Below are 23832 nucleotides of genomic sequence, written 5' to 3'. Positions count from 1 at the left end.
TACATTATCAGCTTTATTTTATGCATTCAAACGGCCCGCCACGTAATTCCTGGGACTATCCTTGAAGTTCCCCTATAAGGTTGATGCTAGAATGGAGCCTGTGGAATGGAGCATTTTGGACTTGCGTTGGCATCACTCTCTCTCCAATCACTCTGGCTGGAAGCAGTTTGGTCCAGTTCAGGACAACCCGGTCTGTGTGTCTGCTGACAGAGAGACAGACCCTCTCTGACCAGTCCAAGCCTCCTCCTTCTTCCTCTATTCCAATCCCTCTGTCGCTGCCCAATCGGCGGCGCGCGTTTGCAAACCATGTATGTATTACAGAAAGTGGATAGGGTATACCAGGGGTTTCCAAAGTCTGATCTACTCAACAATTGAGACAAAATAGCCTGCTATTGCTGTGTGGTATACTTCACACTACACCAAATAGCCTACATGAACATCTGGGGAAGTGGGAAAAACACAGAAATTCTCCAAAAAGTATCTCTGAACTATCTCCTTAACCAAATCACACAAGTTTATTTGTATAGCACATTTCATACACAGAGGCAATTCAAAGTGCTTCACATAAAATGGTTGACAGGAAAAGAAAAGAAAAGAAGAGAATAAAATGGACATTTAAAAGCATCACAACAAAACTTTAAAAAAAGGGTATAAAAAGTGCATTAAGCAACAGGCGCAGCAGTTGCAGAAAGAGCTAAAAACTTATAGAGGACTCATTGGGTTTGCATAGTAGCTGTCAGCAGTTAAAAGCAACGGTAAACATAAAAGTCTTCAGTCTATTTTTAAAAGTAACTAAGGTTGGGGCAGATCTGAGGTCTTCAGGTAATTTGTTCCAGCTAGCAGAAGCATAGTGGGTAAATGCAGCCTTCCCATGATTTGATTTGATCCTAGGGACAGTTAATAAGCTGGACCCTGTTGACCTAAGAGTTCTAGACGGTTCGTAGCGTGGGAGCAATTCAGCTATGTATTTTGGGCCTAGGCCATTAAGTGATTTATAGACTAATAACAGTATTTTAAAATCTATTCTATGACACACTGGCAACCAGTGTAAGGACTTAAGAACTGGAGTGATATGATCAGCTTTCTTAGTCTTCGTTAGAACTCTAGCAGCAGCATTCTGAATGAGTTGAAGTTGCCTAAGTTCTTTTTTGGAGAGACCAGAAAAAAGGCTATTGCAGTAGTCTAACCTACTATAAATGAAGGCGTGAATTAGTTTTTCTAGATCCTGTCTGGACATGTATCCCCTAATTCTTGCTATATTTTTAAGATGATAAAAAGCAGATTTTCTAATTGACTTAATGTGGGAGTTAAAGTTGAGATCGGAATCAATAATAACTCCAAGATTTTTGACTTGATCCTTAGGCTTCAGGGATAGAGACTCAAGGCGTACAGTGATTTTAAGCCTTTGTTCTTTGGGGCCAAAGACGATCACCTCTTACACCATAAGATCACCATTACTTATTACATTACTAAATGTAATAAGTAATGTAATATTGTTTCACTTCCATTCACTGAGCCTCCCATGAAACTATTTGGAGCCGCCCTGGCGACGCCCACCTCCCACTTTGAAAACCTCTGGGGTATAGGACACGCCCACAGGGTATAGGACACGCTCACCCATTCATTTAAACGTAAGATGCTCATTGGCTCATGCAGCATTTTGAAGGGGTTTTTCGTCCTGCCTTTACTTATGTGCAGCCCAAGGTCATGTGACATGTCTGCTTGTGTTCAGGAGCGAGTCCAGGCCCAGAGTTATAGTGGGCGGAGCCATAGAGAGAGAGAGAGCTCCAGAAAACACATCTTGGTGGATTCGAAGGAAGAAAGAAAAAAGCCCATAATAGAAAACTTGATCATCAAAAGAGTCATTTTTGACTTTGAGTGAAACCCAGTTTTACAGCTGCTGCTTTACCCATGTGAGTGGACAGGGAAAACTGTTTCTGGGGTTGCAATACCGAGCTTGGCCACAATGTTCAATTTGCAGAGCTGTTCCTGGGGGTTTGGTGCGAACGGGCCCACCATCTTGGACAGCTACGTACAGCAATACCGCTTGGACAAACCACATTAAAAGTGTGGGTGGTAATGCCATCAATGAACAAAATCATGATAACAGCTCAGAAAAAGTTGTTCAGGGCCATTGACTTGCCATAATGTATATATTATATATATATATATATACCGTATATATATTATAGAACATATCACGTTTTCTCTACAGTTATTCCTCTTTTGTTTGACTGTTTTTTTTCCTACAATGTGCTTTTATAACTGAAGACAAAAGCGTTTTTATATTTGATGTTACTCAGTATTCTCCTGGGCTCACTCAAGCTGTCTATTGTCAGCTGTTGGTTGGCGATAAAGCTAAATTTGGTCGACACACACACACACACACACACACACACACACACACACACACACACACACACACAGGCCTGGGAGGTATAAAGCTAATTTATTGTTGTAATTTCTTGGCGGGCGTGGAGGTGATATTCTTGGCTGTGAGTCTGATGTTTTTTATACTGAACAGTGTGCAATAAAGTTGTGAATGATGTGCTTTGAGCCTGTCAGTTCTTCTGCGCCGACAGTCACACAGACAGACAGACACACAGACACGCAGACAGACAGACAGACAGACAGACACCCACACACAGGCAGACAGAGGCATGCAGACAGACAGACAGACACACAGACAGGCAGACACACACACACACAAACACACAGGCAGACAGACAGGGAGGCAGACAGACACAGGCAGACAGACAGACAGTCACACACAGGCAGACAGACAGACACACACACAGGCAGACACACACACACAGGCAGACACACACACACACAGACAGACAGACACACAGACACACAGACAGACAGACGGGAGGTGAGCAGATCGAATTCTTCTGCTGTGTTTTCTCCCGGCCGTCGTTTCGCCAGCTGGTGCATTTGCCATTTTTCCCCTATACCAAAAATCAAACAAGCATAATGACTTTGCCAACTTGTGGCTTAAAATTGACTTTTTGTAGCATCGTCATCTTCTTCAAACTGTCCCCCGTATATATGACAATTTGAGGATGATGAAGATGCATGATGAATGATAAAGATGCATGCTCCCCTACCACAATTAAATACATTCCTTTGAATTGAGCTTTTCCAAGAAGACATAAGCTGCACACACACACACACAGAGACGCACACACACACACACACACACACACACACACACACACACACACACACACACACACACACACACACACACACACACACACACACACACACACACACACACCTGTTTATATCTAGTTTGAGGGGAAAGAAAGAAACAAAACATATAATAGGGGGAATTAAGGGAAAAATCGTTACGCGGTGGATACAAGCATGAAATTTGGCACATATGTCCCTTAGGTCATCCTAAAACATCCTAGAAGGGGTGCCCAAAAAAATCTTAAACAGGAAGTGAGTTATGTACAAAATTCAAAATGGCCACCTAAACTGTTGACCGTTGACTCAAAAGACACCAAAAGAATCTCCAAAAAGCATAGAATTTGGAACACATGTCCCTTGGGTCATCCTAAGACATCCTAGAAGGGGTGCCCGAAAAATATTAAACAGGAAGTGAATTATTGGCTAAATTGAAAATGGCCGCCTACAGTGTTGGCGATTGACTCAAAAAGGCTAAAGAATCTCATAAAGGCAGAAAATTTGGAACACATGTCCCTTGGGTCATCCTAAAACATCCTAGAAGGGGTGCCCAAAAAAATCTTAAAGGAGAATTTCGTTTTTTTTTTAACCTGGACCCATCTCCTGGCAATAATTATGATTTGGCCACTCACCCAGCGATGTCCGCGGCGTTTCTGGCCGTCCTAGCATTGTTTTGAGATCAATAGCGTCCAAGTCAGTTGTAAAATGGAGCTGATTTGGGGCCAAGTGTGAGCCTGTCTTTCCTGCATCTAAATAGCTATTTTTATTCCCGTTTTCGCCACATATTGTAATAATGTGATCCCTCAACATCCACCAGAGTGATATTTCGCCCCAGGCCATTTCCTGGACTTTCACAGGGATCAAATTACCTCAAACGTGATCTCGGTCACCAAGTCTCGGGAAGTCCCGCGATACTTTTCTGCCGGCTGGCCAACTACAGGTAGGACGCTTTGCGGTGGTGGTTTTAGCGTAACCTATGTGGGGTTTGGCATAACCTTCGTTATTTCGAATCCCACATAGGTTACGCCAAACCCCACATAGGTTACGCTAAAACCACCACCGCAAAGCGTGTACCTGTAGTTGGCCAGCCGGCAGGAAAGTATCGCGGGACTTCACGAGACTTGGTGACCGAGATCACGTTTGAGGTAATTAGATCCCTGTGGAAGTCCAGGAAATAGCCTGGGGCGAAATATCACTCTGGTGGATGTTGAGGGATCACATTATTACAATATGTGGCGAAAACGGGAATAAAAATAGCTATTTAGATGCAGGAAAGACAGGCTCACACTTGGCCCCAAATCAGCTCCATTTTACAACTGACTTGGACGCTATTGATCTCAAAACAACGCTAGGACGGCCAGAAACGCCGCGGACATCGCTGGGTGAGTGGCCAAATCATAATTATTGCCAGGAGATGGGTCCAGGTTCAAAAAAACCGAAATTCTCCTTTAAACAGGAAGTGAGTTATTGACAAAATCCAAAATGGCCACATAAACTGTTGACCATTGACTCAAAAGACACCAAAATAATCTCCAAAAAGCATAAAATTTGGAACACATGTCCCTTGGGTCATCCTAAGATAGCCTAGAAGGGGTGCCCAAACAAATCTTATACAGGAAGTGAATTATTGACCTAATTGAAAATGGCCGCCTACAGTGTTGGCGATTGACTCAAAAATTGACGAAGTTTACCTGTATTCAAATTACAGAACAGGCACTCACTAATACATGTATTTGAAGTGGACTGGCGCTTGGATCGGCGCAATTCTTCATCAACAGAGTCTTGTTTCCTTTTCTGACTCTGAAGCATTTTTAATTTCTCCAACTTTGAAGAAGAAAATTTCAGACGGCATGCCTTGTGCCATTTGGCTTTATTTTCATCAAAAGCCTCAACCGTACCACAACCCTTAAAATCTATCTCTACAGGCATGTAGCCCAAACAAGGAGGGACTGGAGGAGAAAGCTCAGAAGAGTCAAGCAAGCGGCAGGGACTGAACAATATATAAACCATGGGTTATATATAAAACACAGGTGGCCTGATTACTCATTAGTCACAGGTGGTAGCTGCGCACAACTCCGTGGCCCCGTTCCAATACCCATACTTGTACTTCTTTCTTGTAGTATGTACTGCCGCTGCCCTCACAAAGTATGGATTGTAGTGTGCAGCATGCATGCAAAATGCATACTATTGGGACACACTACATCTGTCGTCACGTGAGCTTCCTGAACTCCGACCTCTTGCTCACTTCCGCCGACGTCTGCAGCGCCATATTTGAGTTTTTATTTTTATTTTTTATTCAATAAACAAAGTCTGGCAGTAACAAACAGTACATTATACAAAAAATTCAGACTAAACATTTACAAAATTGGAACAGACAATCAAATAAACAAAATAAAATAAATAAAGCAAAAACATTAAGTCAGAGATCTAAACAGGAATCAAGATATGCATGTTTTGGTACACACCATGCTTGTTTGGTTTTAACATATTTCAAGGCTTTCTTAAAGTTAATTATCTCATTCATGAACACGCAGCTCAGTCAGTGCGCCGTAACTCCAGTAGGTGGCGGTAATGCACAAAAAGTTGTTTGCCAACCGCCATAAAACATTAGAAGAAGAAGAAGAAGACATAACTTCCTGCTGCGCAAAGGATTGTGGGGAAGTTTGGCTGAAGCAGCATGCATCGATGCATACTCCGAAATAGGAGCTGATGTAGTACAACATCCTGGTACTCTTGGCATACTGCATCTGACATACTATGTATTGGGACATACTAAATCTTTTTTTGCCTACTAAATAGTATGGAAGTATGGGTATTGGAACGGGGCCCGTTTCTCAATAAGCGTTCTTGTGTGTTCTTGCGTTCTTGTGTCCCTGTGAAACGTCATCAGTCGCAGCCCAAGTACTGTTCCAAATACAAAGTTCACATTTCGCCAAGAACGCTTAAAATTCCCGGATGTGTTCTCGACACGCCCACTTTACCGAGGATGCTCTCGTTGGTGACTTGTGTCAACTTGGCAAGGCAGATATCCCAGCATGCATTTCAGCATAAGCAGAGGCAGAACGCAGCAGAGAAGACGCCATAAGCTCCGGAAGGTTTTTTACAATTTAAAGTTTTATTTCATCACTAAATTAATTTCTGATGACTTTTGATGCCTACAAGCAGGGTAGTAGGTTTCAATAAGTGCCACTTTACGAACATTTATGGCGAAAAATGGCAAAATGTTCCAGAGCACAATTAGCTGCATCTACATCAGCTGAGCTTTTTATTTGTGTAGTACTGCAGGCCGCCTCTGTGCTGGTATTGCGCAATTCCCTCAAGAACGCATCGTCTCAAACTGCCAACAGCGTCATGTGTGCTTGTGACCTAGCAAGTTCATTCTTCCAAGAACGACTAGCAAGAACGTTCTCCCCAAGAACACAAGAACAAGAATGCATTCTTGGTATTGAGAAACGGCCCATGACTCCCTCCTCACCAGTTAATTGACAGGGGCGCCTCCACACCTGTTAAGTTGGCAGGGCAGGGCGGCCCTACTATCACATATGTAGGCTAGTGGAAATGATTTGATGCTACACAAGCCAACTGTTATGACCTTTGATCAGATGTTCTATACATATTATTCATAAATCATAAATCCTCTTTAGTAGATGAAAGCTGAAAATGAGATGAGAATCCTGCTGTTGGCCTAAACTGGATTGGGCAGTAAGCAGCATTAAGTCCTAAATGCACTATAGGATCTGATGATGACTGTAGAGCCCAACTGTCTGAAATGAGGGGAACCACAGTCTCTTCTGCCACGGAACTCCATTTGATCTTTTCTTTCTTGATCTTTTCTTTCAGACCCAAACCTGAGAATATTTTTTGTTTGATATGATCAAACCCCCCCCCCCCCAGAATTCCATGACTATTTATCTTGAGATAACAATCAAAACACTCGTTCTTCTATTCTCAAATTGTGTTAACTTAATGTAAGTTAAGTATTTTCTGCAGACCCCCTGGAACCCCTCGAAGGACCCCTGGTGGTCGCTGGACCCCACGTTGAGAACCACTTTCTTAGCCTGCCTGAATCAGCCATATTATCCTGCTGAACGTGAAATTATATCACCCTAGCAACAGAAACCAGAGATTTTCGAGATTCTATGATTCTTATCATTCCAGATGTAAAATAGAATTATAGAATCCAGCTCTTTGAAAAACGTGGAAGTGAGGGAAATGGGAAGATTTTGTGCCCTAGTGTATTTAAATCTACAGTATATAAAAGGATTTTGTTTTCTGTACTTGAAAAAATATAAGTGTCACCATAAAATCCAGGCAATAAAAGTTAAAAAGTAAACCCAAACACGATATCAGCATTGTGTTTGTGTATGAAATTAACTGCACAGAAACAATGAATGAATAATTAATGAGGCTCAACTGAGGACGAACACTAACATACAGTCTGGAAAGAAAGGGTCAACAACTTTATTTACATTTAAAAACATAACAATCTTAGTCGGGCAATATTGTATTTTTTTTTTTTTTGGCTCAAACTGGGAAGTAAACCCACATCATCTCTGACACAAAAACACACTTAAAAAGGGTAAAAATAACTGATATGATTGGTACCCCAAAACCAATTCCTCTTTTATTTAAGAATGCATGGTATTGAGTGAGAGACAACGCAAGTTATGGCTCACCAGTTTAACTGCAGCCAAAAAGGAGGGCAGGAAGGCTGGGTAAAAATATATCTGTGTGATATGTTTTATTGATCTTCAACAAATAAAAAGAAAATATAAAAAAGAAATAAAAAAAAAGAAAAAGAAAGAAGAATAAGAAGAAACAAATTAAGGCGGAAAAACTCTCATGTATGTATCATGCAAAAACATGGGCTTATCTCTGACTACTAGTACTGGCCTGGGCAGAGTTGGGGTTGGAGTTGGTGGCTTCTTTGTACTGCTGGCTCCAGCTCTGAGGGTCCTGGTCATGGAGCTGACCCATGAACTCCAGGATTTTTACTTTTGACACTTCCAATTCGGCACGTTGACCCCAGCGGAATTCATGCTCAATCGGCTCTGTATGGGGGATTCGCACATACTCCAGGTATCTTTGACGCACAAACTCATCTGTGACCACCCGCTTAACATCACCAAACTCTTCATGTTTCTCTCCGGGGTCAACGTGTAGTTTCTTCAGCGTATTCCACATGAGGGTTTCTTTGACAATGCCTCCTTTCATGAAAACAATGCTCAGGATCACAAAGAGCAGACCCATCTTTGGATTGCTCAGTGGGGCCCCTTCAACTGTCTCCATCTTATTGATCAGTATGTACACATGATTTTTTGTGTCTATTTCAACCAGTATAAGGCCAAACACCTGCGCAAAGGTGCGCTCTACTCCTTTCATTATCTCAGGGTAGATGTGTCTGTAGTCTTTCAGCACATGTTTCATAATGTCTGCTCGGCGGATGGGAATCTTCTTTTGGTCCCTCACTAGAAAGTACTGCACCACCTCTGCCATCTTTTGGTTGACCTGTGCCATCGTGAGCCTCTCCAGTCCTTCACTAGATGTACAGCTCTAGATGGCTTACCCTGGTGACTACCATAGTGATGTCATAAATCACTGAGTGATGTCACTCAAGCAATTGTGATGTCATCAGTGATGTCACTCGAGCAATTGCGAACTCGAGCGGTAGTGATGTCATCAGTGATGTCATTCGAGCAATTGTGATGTCATCACGGCTCCGGGGCGTCTGGGTAGTGTAGAGGTAGCAGTCTTCGCCTACCACCGCGGAGACTCGGGTTCAATTCCCGGCAGCGGTACCTCCAGCTTGGTCAGATGTTCCTACCGACGTAATTGGCCATGTCTGCGGGTGGGAAGCCGGTGAGGCATGAGAGGCGGCAATGCAACATAAAGGATGCCAACTGCGGTAAAACACCACAGAAGAAGAAGAGACGGCCCTGGTGACCCCGGAGCAGGCACAGCTGGAGGTGAGGGCGGATCCCGGATCCCGAGGCATTTAGGGTCTTTCTGTCTGGCCCACGTGTGTCAGATCCGGATCCATGAAGCACTGGGCACACATCGCCTGAACCAAGTCCACTCCCTACCACCACTAACACAAGTGATAAGACTTTGTGCTCCACCTTGAACGACTGACTATCAGTTGATTTATTTTCATTTTCTAGATTTAGTTCTTCAGTGACTGTGTTTCAAGGTTGCCTTTTTACCCACTGGTCTATTGTTTGAGAATGATGTTTGCTGGTTTGCTGGTTTTGGAAGAACAGTTTGTCATGTAACATTGTAACATTCAGTCTTCCAAGCAGCAAAATAGTAAGTTGCTGTGACAAATGTCCTGTTGTATTTAAGCTCTCACAACTCTCTCTCTGGCCCTGCTTTGTGTGGTAGTGGCCAGGTTTATGGCTTGAATCAGGTTGCTTCTAGTTATGCTCATTAGCAGATCTTGGCGACAGTTGCTGAATAGAGGAACTTGACACAATGGTTTTCCTTGGGGGTGGGGCATGCGGCCTGGCTCCACACTGACGCCTCTAAACTGGACACTCGGGGAGGAGACACACTTCAACACTCAAATATTGTGACCAGCGCATCCTATAATAAGTGAGAATAGATGTTTTTTTAGGTTAGTAGGTTTTTTAGGAATAGGTTTTTCATTCTTCTTCTTTTTTGGTCATCAGAGCAAAAGTGTCAATGTCCAAAATGTTATACATCCATTTAGGGGCTGTGGTATGGGTTTCATCAAGCAGAGTGAATTGCATTGCACAACCTGTTGGGCTTAGCCACTAGTTGTGCAAATAGCAGGGACTACTGAGGTATATGACTGCAGCGAAATTTCCTCAAGGCAGCCACATTTGGATTTTGTAGCAATATTTCAGAATGGACGTATTTCCCGCTTTGTGCATGGCTGTGGTATGGGTTTCATCAGACTTCCATTCCTTCAAAATGAGTCTTTTAGCGACAGTTATCCCCAGTGTCAGAGATTGTTGCACAGCTGTAGGAAAGTTCAGAGAGCAGCCGAAAATGGCGAATTTTGCCTCCGGCTGTAGGGTTATTTTATAGGCCTTAGATTACCAATCAAATATTTTGGCCCAGAATCCCGTTAATGAAGGGCAGAACCAGAAAGCATGAGATAGTGTACGCTCTAATAAAGAAAGAAAAAAAACATCGCATGGATGCATAACTGGGACGTATCCTCAGTGATGTACCCTGGGGTCATAGGATGTTTCGGGTCTCGCAACATCATACACCCTCGCCCAGGTGACCCAGCCGGGGCTGGCCAAGCCCCAACTTACGTCCCAGTAGCTACCCACGGTCAGCCCTATAGGGTCGAAGGTGGCCATGCGGTCAGGGCCACTCAATCCGCTGCTCCGGAACTACTCTGCCGGGACCGGGGGAGGGGGAGGGCTCTGGTACGTAGAGGGACCGGGCTCTGTGGGTTGCCACCCGGCCGGGTTCCTCCCTCGTCTCACCAGGTCTACGACCTGTGCGCTGCACCAGACTCCCCCGCTCCAAACATCTCATTCCGAGGTGATGGTATCTTAGTGGACACCATGCAGTACCAGTACTTGGTGGCACTGCAGTCTCCACTTGCGGCTTGAATGGCCCTCCTAAAAGGCCTCTCGTGGGTTGTTGGGCTTCTTCCTCACGGAAGACGCAGGCTGGGGAGCTAACCCATACTGCTACCCGGGTGCCGTCCCGGTTCCGGCCGTCAACTGACTCTCCAGTAGTCACTAGTCTTTCCTGGTTGTCACGTAGTCTATTCCTATGAGTCACTGGCTAGGCCAGGCTAACTAATAAAGAAAGAAAACACCTGTCCCACACAGTGGCCACTTTGATGTAGTGTTGAATTGAAATGAATAAGCCTTTATTGTCTCCCTTGGGAGAAATTATTTTTGGGCATCAAGAGACACAGCATTAGACATATACATATTGACATATAGACAGTGCAATCAGACGACAATTAACATTAAATTCCTACAGTGTATATATACATCAAGCGTACTCAGTGGTAAAATATTGCACCAGCCCTCCGCAAAGAAAGAGAAAAATGTTGAAATGAAAGATTATTAAATATTGCACCGCTTCCCTAAAAATAAAACATGATGAGCTGTACTAAGATGGTCTGCGTTATCTCTTACTATTGAGTGCTTTAATGGACAGTGGGACAAAGGAAAATTTATACCTGTTCAATTTACAGTTTGGTAACCTGTACCTTCTGCCTGACGGCAGCATCTCATACTCTTTATGGAGGATGTGATTTGGGTCGCAGGTAATTTTGAGGCCCTGCTTCCTCGCCGTCTCCTCGAAGATCTCTTGGAGAGGAGATGGGGGCTGCATACCGATAATTTTACCAGCCCTCTTAATTAGGTTTTGGAGTTGTGATTTGAGTTTAACGGACAGGTTACCAAACCATGTAGTGATGCCATAGCGGATGATGGATTCAATGGCTGCCCTGTAGAACAGCAGCATGATGTTTTTTGCCACTCGGCCCCTGAGCCTTCTCAGAAAGTGCAAGCGCTGGTTAATACGAGAACATACAAAATCAACTTGGTTGGCCCAGTTTAACTGAGAATCAAAATAAATTCCTAAATACTTATACGATGTCACCTTTTTGTCAGTCTTCGTTTCATCTCTCCTCCCCGCCGCCCTCCCTCCATTTTGCTTGTGTGAGAGGACGTAAATAGCTGTCTCTGTATCAAAGCCCTTCTGCGTGACACTCCGCTGTCAGCTGGGACCCCAAAAGCCTAAGCTGCTTTGAATAGTGCAGAGAGAACAGAGAGGATGGTGCTGCTGACGTGGTGCCGCTTAATAAAATCTGCTACTTTTGCATTGAATTCCTATAAATGCCTACAAATGAAATAAAAAGGTAGAAAACACAAGAATAAGAATTTTATTTTATTTGGAACATTTGTATTTACAAAATAGACACAAAATGTACAGTCAGCAAAACGTACAAATGAATGCTGCATTGCACTATTTGTCTCCAAACTGTGTGCAAAAATGACAGGCTTTACTGAGCATAACTGTGAATTAAAATAAAATGCCAAACTAAAAGTAAAACAGTGTACTGTAACAGAACAGTCCAGCTTGGAAACAGGTATTTTGTAAATCTGAACTGCATGACAGTAAAAAATTACTTGTGACTTAGTGGCTTATTTGTACAGCCATAGCATACTATAAGGCCATACAAATTGCACAGAAATAGTGAACCACTTGGAAACACGATTTTTAAAAACATGATTTCAGACGGAAGCCCGTCTTTATTGTCACACGAACACACTACAACACATGCATGCGGCTACAACACACACTCATGCTGACGGTGGCCAGTGAAATATGTCCTCTGCATTTGACCCATCCAGGCTTGTCCTTTCCTCCAGGGGGCAGGCCAGGAGCAGTGGTCGCTTTTTCTTTCCAGCACCCGGGGCAAAGATTGCAATCCAAAAGTGACACCTCTGAAAGCGGGGTGAGTCGTCCAAACCTTTACAGCAACAGTGGGGGAAATATTGAGGGGCTGTTTTTACTCTCAACTTTTTTTGTAGACATAATATTTGAGTTTTTGGCCGGTATGATTTCCTTAGAGTATATTGCTGCATTTTTTAACCAACCGCCTCAGTCACATATCATTCTTGACTTATCATTCTTGACCTGCGATGGCTAGGCTAATTCTAGGACTGAGACTTAAATTATTAGCTGCCAAACTTAGTTTCACCTCTGCGCAGATTCCTCCGCCCTCTTCTCTCTCTCCCCCTCAGGTGTCCTTCATTGGCCTGACGTACACCCCCGCCGCTGCAGCCCTAGGCCCGGTCGTCATCGTCCCAGCCACCTGTCGTCACTCTAGGCCATCTACCCACTACTCCTTTGCCTGTCTGACACCCTGTCCATAGCTGGACCCCTACAGTACATCGGCCTCACAAGGTTCCTCCTCAGCCAAGTCACTGATGCAATCCATGTGGCAATCCATGTGGTGGATTGCCACCATATGGTGGAAAGGTTTTCTTACGTTCACTGGGGGTGAGGGGGTACCGCTGTGTCCTGGCCTTCTCTCCCACGCCTTATGTGTGTGGGGGCCGGGGCCGGGGCGGGGGGCATCGGTGCTCTCCATCACTGGTCGAGGGCTGCCGGTAGGTTAGAATAGCTTAGGTAGGCAATAGATTAGCTACAGCCTAACTATAGGCTGTAGACCTGTCATAGTGTTCAGGCTAAGATCAGACTAGAGCAGAATAGGACAGGCCAGACTAGGCTGTAGATTAGCTAGATCCCCTATGTCCCAGTTAGCTCTGGTTAATGTCTAGAGTAGTCAGTTTGTCTGATCCCCCCCCCCTCTCTCTTTCTCTTTCCCCCTTCCCCTGCTCCTTCCCCACTTCCCCCTTCCTGTTCTCTCCTCTCCCATATTTCCCATTCATCCCCCTCCTCCTCTCTTTCCATGCTCTTTCCTCCCCCACATCCCATCGCACTCCCCCCTCCATTCTCCTGCTCTCTCCTCTTTCTCCCCTCCTCTGCTCCTTCCCCTTCTCCTCTTCTCCCCATTTTTCCCCATTCCCAGCCACTGCTCTCTCCTCTCTCACATTCCCCCTGCTCTCCCTCCCCTGCACCCTCCCACCTCTCCTTCTCCATTCTCTCCTCCCCCACATCTCCCATTTTCTCCCCACCTCTTCCCTCTCCCTGCCCTCTCCTCCCCGACTTCCCCCCGCTCTCCCTCCCTCCTCTTCCCCCCTTCCCCCACTACTCTAAAGCATAGTACCCATTCTACTCCAAACCATGGCACCCATTCTATCCCCTCCCACTATTCCGCCACTATTTAAAGCATGGCACCCATTCTACCCTAAAGCGAGGCACCCATAAGCTCTATATATGAACATGTGTTTATTTGGCAAAGGGACTCACTACTAAAGGCTTGCAGCCAATTAAATTAAGCATAGTTTGGTTGCTAAGAAATCGACATATGTCTGTTTGCAAAATGTGTGTCTATATTTCTCTATCATATAATTGTTCGATGTGTTATTATTACTACTGTAATTTGTTACTGTTGTGTCAGCTAGCCCCCCTTTCCCTGTTCTCTCCATATAGTCTCCCATACTCTCTCTATACTCCCATACTCTTCCATACACTCTCTCCTCTCCCACATTTCCCATTCTCTCCGCACCTCCTCCCTCCCCCTGCTCTCTACTCCCCCACACCCCCCGCCCCCCCCCCTCCCCTCTCCTGCTCTCTCCTCTTGCTCCTTCCCCATCTCCTATACTCTCCAACATTTCCCATTCCCTCCCCACCCCATCACTCTCTCACATTCCCCCTGCTCTTCCCCCTTCTCCTGCTCTCTCCATATTCATCCTTTCCATATTTCTCTATCAATTGTTCAAAGTGTTATCTTTATTCTGTAATTTGCTACTGTTGTGTCAGCTAGAATTAGCTAGACATATTCTCTGTGAAGCCCTCTGAGACATGCTTGTGAATTAGGGCTATATAAATAAACTTGACTTGACTTGACTTGACTTGACTTGACTCACCAAAAACGGGTCCCAGATAGTAGAGAACCTTTTAAGTGAGTTGGTTCTCAGGGACACGCTCCAGAATTTTGACAGAAAAGTCATCAGTAAAACGCCTCCACATTAACAATGCCGCTGCCTGCTACAACCAACAGGCTCATCAACACTTTCCCGCACCGGCCATATGCTAGGTTTCGACCTAGCCTTGTTTAACATGGCTATAGTTTTTGGACTTCAAAAAGTGCAGGGGTTCAATACTGCTTTCTTAAAAAGTGGGAGGGACATGTCCCCTGTGTCCCTCCCCCTTCCTACGTCGTCCCTGCCATATTTGAGACTTTTATACAGGAGGCGAAGCATAAGGATGCCGTAAGGACCCCGGCTTTCAACGGCAGTGTAAATGACCCTACTGTCTGTACTCATTTTTTGGATTGCTTTTTTTGTTTTTTCCTATTTTGTTCATTTTTATTTTTGACTGTTGATAGGCTATTATTTTCTTTGTCTAGGACTATTTGTTTTCTTTGTCTCCTTGTTTCTGTTGTATTGTACGCTTTGTATGGATTATAGTTATTATTTGGTTTTCTTAGGTAGAGACACTGAATAAGCCCTTCCAGGATTTCTTGTCTCTACCTCCACATTGTTCTCTTGTTTTTGCATTTTTTAATCCGTTTTGTGAAAAAAGATCAATTACAAAGATGTGTGGTGTGAAGGAAGAGACTGAGAGGTTAGGAAGATGTAAACAGTTTATTCTGGCATCACAGAGCGATCCATCAGAGAACATTCATTTCAGACTGCACACTGTAACAAACAACTTCCTAGAAGTCTCTTGGTGTGTTAAAGGACCACGCCGACATTTTGGGAGATTCACCTATATATAGAGTACCACAGGGATGACGTATTTTTGTAGGCTTACCCTGGTAAGCCTGTCCCCCTGCACTTCCTGGTTTGTAGCTGTAAATGGGACTTTTGTATGGGGATTTCGGTTAAATGCATTTGTGTTCAGCAAGATAATCTTCACAAATGAAGACCACTTTCATGATTTTCGAAGCATAAATGCATTACGCGATTTTCGGAAAACGTTTTGTAAATCATAAAAGTGGTCCTCAGTTGTGAAGATTATCTGATCTAAACACAAACTTCGCTGTTTCATAAACTTTTGTTAATCACAGACCTTATTTGAAGCATTTAACCAAAATCCCAAAAGAAAAATTCCATTGCCTTTTACACGTATGAGCCGGAAGTGCTAGTATCCAGGTCTTCCCAGACTCATTCCGGTGGTACTCTATTTACCATATTCCCAATAGTAAGACGAGAAAATAGATGCTCTTTTCTTCTCTGTGTGTGTATAGTGACATGCCCTCCTGCTATGTAGCTAAGCTTAGCACAATGAATGGTAGTCATTGGTACTGGTGGCTAGCCTATACTTGTTACGTCACCAAATACACATTCCAACAATGCCAAAACGCTCTCATGTACTCTTATGTACATTTTGTGACTCACGCATTCACCACGTTATGAAATACAGTAATAATGTCACATTACGAGACATTGTACTTTTCAAAGCAAATACATAGCCGAAACCTCCGGTTTTGTCACGAAAGTAATTCCGGCTATGTATTTGCTGTGAAAATTACGATGTCTTGTAATTTTACATAGTGTGGTGATGTTGGAATGTGTATTATTTTGATGACTTAACAGGGGTAGGCTAGTCCGTTCTGCAGACTAACGGTCATTGTGCTAAGCTAACTAGCAGGAGTGGCACGTCACTACTTTTCTACTACATGGCACGCACAGAGAAGAGAAGGGCATGTATGTTCTCATCTTACTATCAGGAATATGGCAAATATGCGAATCTCCCAAAAAGTTGGCGTGTTGCTTGAAGGTAATTTATTGTGCCACCACTCCAACCACTCTAGTCTATGTACAGTACAGGTGCTACATGGTCACACCATGCAGAGCGAGAGCAGTGGAGGGAAACCAATCAAACGTTCAAACCAAACATGAAGGTGGGCGGGGTCACATCTCAGTCTCAGCCAATAAGCTCTCACCTAGACCTGATGCCAGCACCACCATCTGGGGGGCGGAGTCTGTAGGGTCAGAGAATGACACGGGTTTAGAACTACAGACCAGCTTGGTTCAGAACAGAATTAATTTTTACAGCAAATTTTCAATTTGCAAAATGCTGCGTTTGTTTATAACTCGGAGGTCACAAATTGCCACTTGCTACTAGGAAAAAATAAAATAAAATGGCGCGTCAACTCAGAGTTCCTACTGGCAAATGAGTTTATTGCCAGTAGGATTTCTCAACCCTTAGTTGCTCCCAGCCCATCGTTTGATGTCATTTCAACATGGCCACCCACATTGTATGGTGAAAACAATAAGATTGTATGCATTAAAACACATTTTTATTTTATTTTCAACAATATGCTTTCAGATCAATCAGCATACCAATACAGTAGTTGGTTAAACCCATACAATTAAATGTGAATAGTGTTATTAGCTGTTAGCTATCTAATAGCTGATGCTATTAATTAGCATCCATGGTTTTGCGACTTGAAGCGCAAACGCACATAGGTCAGAGATGACGCGTTTGCCACTTGCCACATCCAACCAACAAATGCAGCATTAGTCCTAGTCTTTTGACTAAAATGCCATTTAGTTTTAGTCACATTTCTGAAATGATTTAGTTTTAGTCTAGTTTTAGTTGAGTAAATATCATAAGACTTTAGTCGACTAAATCTATAGTAGATTTAGTAAAATCTAATAGGCTTAGAATAATGTAATGCATTATTTAAATGTTTCTCTTGAAATTCCAAACTCATTGGAAATATCTATTAATCTATTATTATGGAATGGTATAGAGAACCAAAGTCGATGTCATTTCCTGCTTCAGCATGCGCACCAAGAGATTTCATCCGCCACTTATTTTCCCATAAACATTTCGTAAAATGCTTATAAAATAGTTTTACTTGGTCAAAATTTCACTCGGACCAAATCGTAAAAAAAAAACATGGCTAGGTCGAAACCTAGCATATGGCGTTCTGTGACGTTCAAAGTTCTTTTCAGTTGTGTTCTTCAGATTTTTGTCGAAATCACCCATTCAGACCAAGTTAAATTGTCATGTCAGAAGCTTCCTAGCCTGGTAAACCAGCCGGTCACGTGAACACACATTTTTTGTGTGGATTTTTTTTTTTTTTTTTTTGCCTTTATTTATACAACATCTCTCTTGAGCGAGCTCTCATTTGCAAGAGTGCCCTGAATACAGAAGAACATAGAGGTTACAAGTTTACAGACAGACAAGATAAATCAAACAGGAAGAACAGATGATAAAACATTTCATATAAAACACGAGCACTCCTCATGTAGGGTACCCTCTAGGAGCACTCTAAACGAATGAAGAGAGATCAAGTGCTCCAGTTTTAAATTGTCCTGGAGTCTATTCCATTTGTTGAGGGCGTAAAAAGAAAAAGCAGTCTTTCCCTGCTCAGTCGTCACACAAGGGAGAGACAGTTTGATAGAGGTCTGTGAGCGTGTTTGATAACTTATGCTGTTATGAGTAAGGATTGAGGACAGATAAAATGGCAGCTTCCCAATCAATGTTTTATAAATAAATAAGAAACAATGTTTCTCTCTGCGAGCTGTCAGGGAGGGCCAGCCCACCTTTTCATACAACATACAGTGATGTGTGAGAAAACCATCACCTGTTATGAAATGCAGAGCGCTATGATATACAGCATCAAGCGGCTTCAAGATGGTGGGTGAGGCATGCAATATACACAACATCACCGTAATCAAAAACAGACAGTATTAACAATTGTACAATAGATTTTCTAGAGTAAAACGAAACCACGGCGCTATCAGCCGCATAAGGTGCTTATATGTTTGTAGAAAAAAAGTGCATGGGATCCCACACAAAGGGTCCATAAGATGCCCACTGTTTGTTTTTTAATTCCCCCATACGTGTAAAACTGTGTAAAATTTATGTCGTGTACCATGAAAGAAAATGGTTCAAAACTTTTTGACAGAAAATCTGAGGTTGGTGAAAATTAATAGCAATTCAATTGCCCCCGACCTCCAAAGTCATCATCATCAGCGATGACAGCGATTGCTCCTTCTCTGTCCATTTGCTGCATGTTCTGCACCACATGTTGCACATAATTAAACAAAGTAAACAACTTAACTGCAATGTTACTAGGACCTGTTTCCATGGCAACACTCCCTGCATAAAATGGCAAACGTTTTTAGCGTTAGTGCCTTCCTTTTACTTGGGGCCTCAAAATGTAAAAAAGTGAAAACAGGTTCCAGAGTGGAATTCTTTGATAATGCCACCGTGTCACCGTATAAAGTGACAAAACGCAATTCAGGTGACGACACAGCCCCCCTTTGCCAAACAATGATAGATGATAGCATTCAACTAGCAGCTAGTTGAATTAGGCTAGTTACTAGCATTTAAAGACAACATTTTCTTATTCCTTTTTTGGACTCTTCCTTATTTACGGTCCGGAAGTGACGTACATTGGCCTCAATGGAAAAATTAGCCGACTTCTCTCGGTCTGTGTCTTAAATAAACATTTTCCAAATGAGTTTATGGTCTGAATAAACAATTTCAAGTCTTTTTCATGCTCTCATGGGCTCCGTTTTCTAAATTATGGTCCCATTGCGAGTAAAAGAGGTGATAAAAAAGACTAACTTTTGGAGCGAGGTTTCCTTGATTGACACCAGCCACAGCAAACCAGATGATCCCAACCACAGCACAGCCAGTTGCCAAGGCAGGCTAGCTAGCCTAGCAACGTAGCCATAGATTAAAAGTAAACTACCAGAAACGGCGTTATCTTTATGATCTTTTAATGATGTTAGTAGACACACGTAACAATATAGATCCCCGTTATGAGGTCAGTTAATCAAAATAACACCTATATCGAAAGCGGATTTTAGCGGACGGGCAGCGACCATACAAGCCGGGGCATCAGAGCTGATCACCTGGACACATTTTACGGTGAAATTATCTGATAAATTGGTCTGTGTAGCTCTGTGGTGATTAGCTAGTGTCTTCATAGCATTGTGATTATGATTTAATGCATTATGGAAGATAAATGTTGGTTTAACATAATGAAAATAATTCCCTACCATACATGTAAACTTTGTAAAGTGACGCTTCTGGGCAGTAGACCATCTGGGCCTAACGTTATGTAATGTGACATGAGATCACCACATTTCAATAAATACAGTATAATGTTTTTGCACATTTGAATGCTGCTGGTCGTTTGTTTAATGCTGTATATATTGGACATTTAAAGCTGATACACAATTGTGTTGAGATAATTCCGCAAAGCTCAGTTAAAAATATAACGTGTGTAACACTTAACACAATCAAATGTAACTTTTTCACAGCAATACTGTACAGTCCAGGTATGGGAAAAGAACCATTGTTTGAATTATATCGAAATATATTTGCATGGTGTAGCATGTAGAATGCAGTCTGTTAAGATACTGTAAACAAGCTAGATACTCTGTGACACCGAAAGGCAGACAAGCTAGCAGCAGGGATCTTGTCACCATGATTTCAGATAAACTCGTCTGTCTAGCTAGCCAGCTAGACAATATTACTGTACCATAATACCACAAGCTAAAGGCAGCATATGCCAATGGAAGGCTGGGTAGCATTAGCTAACGTCATCCAGGCTATACAGTAACGTTAGGCTATTATAAAGTTATGAAACGCCGATTCAGACGTTACAATAATATGACACAATATGAGCCAGTTAGCCTATAGCTAGAGAGAGTCATTTCAGACCACCAGATATCACCATATTTAATTTCAATAAATATAAAGCATTCGTTGATTGAAGCAGACTGCTGGTCGGTTGTTTCTCCGTCGTCATGTCCTCTGGTCCAATCTTCGGTTTGTAGTTCGTGTTTACTCGACATCAACAATCTTTATATCACATCTGATCATTTTATCCAACCTGCCTCTGACCAGACAACTAATGGATCGTTCTGCGATCATATTTGCGACATTCAGATACATGATAATATACAACAAGGCTATCTTTGTTGGCAAAGTTTATTGACAAAAGCATTAAAACAAGCAAATATAACAATATTCTCCGGTCACTGGCAGATACTAACTACAAATTGTTCAAAGCAAATCTCTCATGTCAGCATTTGGCTTGTCTGTTATTGCAATATCCTATGTTGAAACAACTGATCATTAGTAAGTTACTAATGATCAGTTGTTACTAATAGTAACATGTAGTTTAGCGTTATACTCTCAGGAGAACAGAATATTATATCTTTAATCTTCACAAATCATTTGATCCTCACTGGTACTGGACGGACACTGTTAATCACTGTATAACTGTATTAATCACTGTATAACATTAACATTTGCTTACCCAACACTACGTCCGATTGGTAAATGCAGAGGTGGATAAACTATCTAGAGGAGTTTAACCCCCCTTGTTCCCCCTCATTGATTGATACAGTTGATCTAACGTTAGCTAGATAGATATAGATGAGTATATGCTCTGCCTCATCTCAAAGAGGTAGTACAGTACAGTACAGTAGTATAGGTAAACAAACTGCGTTTGTTTTCCGTCTACTTCCGAATCTGTGCAGCATGCAATACTGTTTAACGTCGTATAACGTTAACTTCTGCTACTCTAACATTAGTCCTCCTGTAATGACAAATGGACATGTAGCTAGCGTTAATGTTATGCTATGCTATTACGTTAGAAAATAAGATTACCTCGGTTTTGTGGAAGATAGGAAGATGCAAGCGGCAGGCTGGTGACATGAGGTCTGGACGAGGAAAAAATACTCTCTGGCTTTTTCTTCGGGCTACTGTATGCACTGTGAGAGCAATGGAGCAAGGCTAGCAATAGCAACTAACGTTAGCAACATTCGTTAGCAAGCGTAAGCTAGCGGTGACAACAACTTGAATAAGATGGCTGTCAAGCTGTGAGGAAATTTTTCAGAGAGCAATTCGGACACTCCCCCGAGTCCCGTCCCGGCTCACACCCCTTCCTGTATTCGCGGCTCCAGATTTGAACAAATATACCCCATTATATTAACTGTCAAAGGTAGTGAGTGAGATCAAGAAGCAGCAGCATTATCATGTCTAAATAAGGCAATAGAGCCAATGAAATGGTCAAAGTTGTCATTGACATTTGGACGATAGTGGGCGTGCGTGTTCGATGACGCGCATGAAGGGATGCCGTCTGAGGAGCACGATGGAGGAAATGGCGTCTGAGAGTGATTTGGAGGGAGAATCAAACAATGAAGATTCGAGGTGTCTGGAGAACAAGAGAAAGAGTGTTTCGAGTGTCTCGAGCGGGTCTTCTCAGAAGATTAAGAAAGTGAAAAAAGACGGGTCGGGGCCTTGGTTGGTTGGAATGAAATCGTTGTCCGAGTGTTCAGTAATCCACATGAGGTGGGAAAGTTTGTGCAAGAAAATTTTGGAGCAGTGAAGTCTGTCAAGACAAAAAGAAGTGGGATTGTTATTATTGATTGTGTGTCGAAGAAGCAGGGGTTGGAAGTTCTAGATTTAATTAGGTTCAACTCTTGTAAGGTGATGTGTTTCTGACTTGGAACAGGTCCAGTGACAGTGAAGAAAGGAGTGATCAGTGGAGTGCCAATATGTGTTAATTGTGAATCATTTGAAGAAGTGGAAGGTGTATTAGAGGCAAAGAGATTGAGTCGATTTAGAGATGGTGTAAGAGAGGAGAGTACCTCAGTGTGTTTGAGTTTTGAAGGAGAAATCCCGGATCGAGTGTTTTTGGATCATGTCAGCTATAGGGTGAGGGAGTATGAGAGGGCTCCTCTGAGGTGTTATTCGTGTCAGGAATATGGTCATGTTGCTGCAGTGTGCAGAGGACAAAGGAGATGTGGACGGTGTGGTGGAAACGAGTGCAGGAGGGAGACATGTAAAGATGAGGCAAAATGTCTGCACTGTGAAGGGAGTCACAACACAGGATCAGCGCAGTGTCCACATAGAGTTAAGGAGATTGAAGTGAGAAGGATCAGAGAGGAGAAAGGAGTGTCGTATGCAGAGGCTGTTAAGTGCAGGGAGATTGAGAGAAAGGAAAAAGTGGAAGTGCAAAATGAAGCAGAATCAGTGGAACTGGTGGGATTCAACGAAACATCTGTGTGGACAAGAAAGGATTTTTGACATTCATGGCTATGGTAATTAATTGTGCGGAACAGGTCAAAGGAAAAAAGGAAAAGATTAGATAATCAGATAATTTAGATAATCACTCTACATCATTTCTACAAAACCATGGAGTGCTATACCTTAATTTTGTTCATAAAAAGGAGGACTTTCCACTTTACAAGTAAGCAGAAATATATGAAAGCCTGAGAACGAAAAATAAGTAGTAATTCAATTAGTTACAAACCAGTTTGCAATCTCTTTGGATGTGACATAACATCTCTGTTCTCCATCTACTCTCCAAAACTTTCCTGTGCTCCATAAGAGTAATACACATTATGGATATGAATGAATTTGATTGTGATATTAAAGATAATGTTAAATGGAACATGATGCTGTGATATTGTCCAAATCTCCAAGAAGCCTTTTATTTTTAATTTTTTCCTGTGATGGATATACTAGTCCTACATACTAATTTCCTACTCAGTGGATTCAGTGGACAGGGTCTGAGAGTTTATAGTGACACTCTTGTCTTGTCCTAGTCTATAATCTATAATAACCCCAGGGGGTTCCTCCGTACATAACCCCCCACTAAAAACATGCAGAAGATCGTCATCCGACCAGTGACGACAACATCTGAAGTTGGTCCCCGGGCGCTGGAAAGAAAAAGCGACCACTGCTCCTGGCCTGCCCCCTGGAGGAAAGGACAAGCCTGGATGGGTCAAATGCAGAGGACCTATTTCACCGGCCACCATCAGCATGAGTGTGTTGTGGCCGCATGCATGTGTTGAAGTGTTCGTGTGACAATAAAGACGGGCTTGTCCGTCTGAAATCGCGTTTCAATCGTGTTTCAATAACAGACTCCTGTTGGACTCCATATGTGTATCAATATTCTTTCTAAGTCATTAGTTTACTGATAGTATTTCTTTGTTCACTCTGGGGTATTCAGAGCAAAGAGGGAGAGAGAGAGAGAGCATGATGATTCAACAGGGCAAGGAGAGCTGGCATAGATGA

The 23832-nt window shown here is 42.8% G+C and overlaps 2 protein-coding genes across 2 annotated transcripts in view; both read right to left on the bottom strand.

The window, feature by feature from the left end:
* Nucleotides 1-8064: 8064 nt before the first annotated feature.
* Nucleotides 8065-8717, bottom strand: LOC310789449 (non-structural maintenance of chromosomes element 3 homolog; the record flags this gene model as incomplete). The annotated part of the gene is made up of 1 exon (XM_083651091.1): nucleotides 8065-8717. The coding sequence occupies exon 1, from the start codon at nucleotides 8710-8712 to the stop codon at nucleotides 8065-8067; it is 648 nt and encodes a 215-aa protein (XP_083507217.1). The 5' UTR covers nucleotides 8713-8717.
* Nucleotides 8718-16685: 7968 nt separating this feature from the next.
* Nucleotides 16686-23832, bottom strand: part of lrrc73 (leucine rich repeat containing 73) — a gene marked incomplete at both ends in the record, with an annotated part of 57506 nt that continues 50359 nt past the window's right edge. The window contains one exon of the mRNA XM_083651008.1: nucleotides 16686-16756. Coding sequence (XP_083507134.1) covers nucleotides 16686-16756 — 71 coding nt within the window. The remainder of the gene's footprint in view (nucleotides 16757-23832) is intronic.

This window comes from Poromitra crassiceps (genome assembly GCF_964638095.1).
Source record: "Poromitra crassiceps genome assembly, chromosome: 14".
Lineage (NCBI taxonomy): Eukaryota > Metazoa > Chordata > Actinopteri > Beryciformes > Melamphaidae > Poromitra > Poromitra crassiceps.
This window is presented reverse-complemented; position numbering and strand designations above follow the sequence as displayed.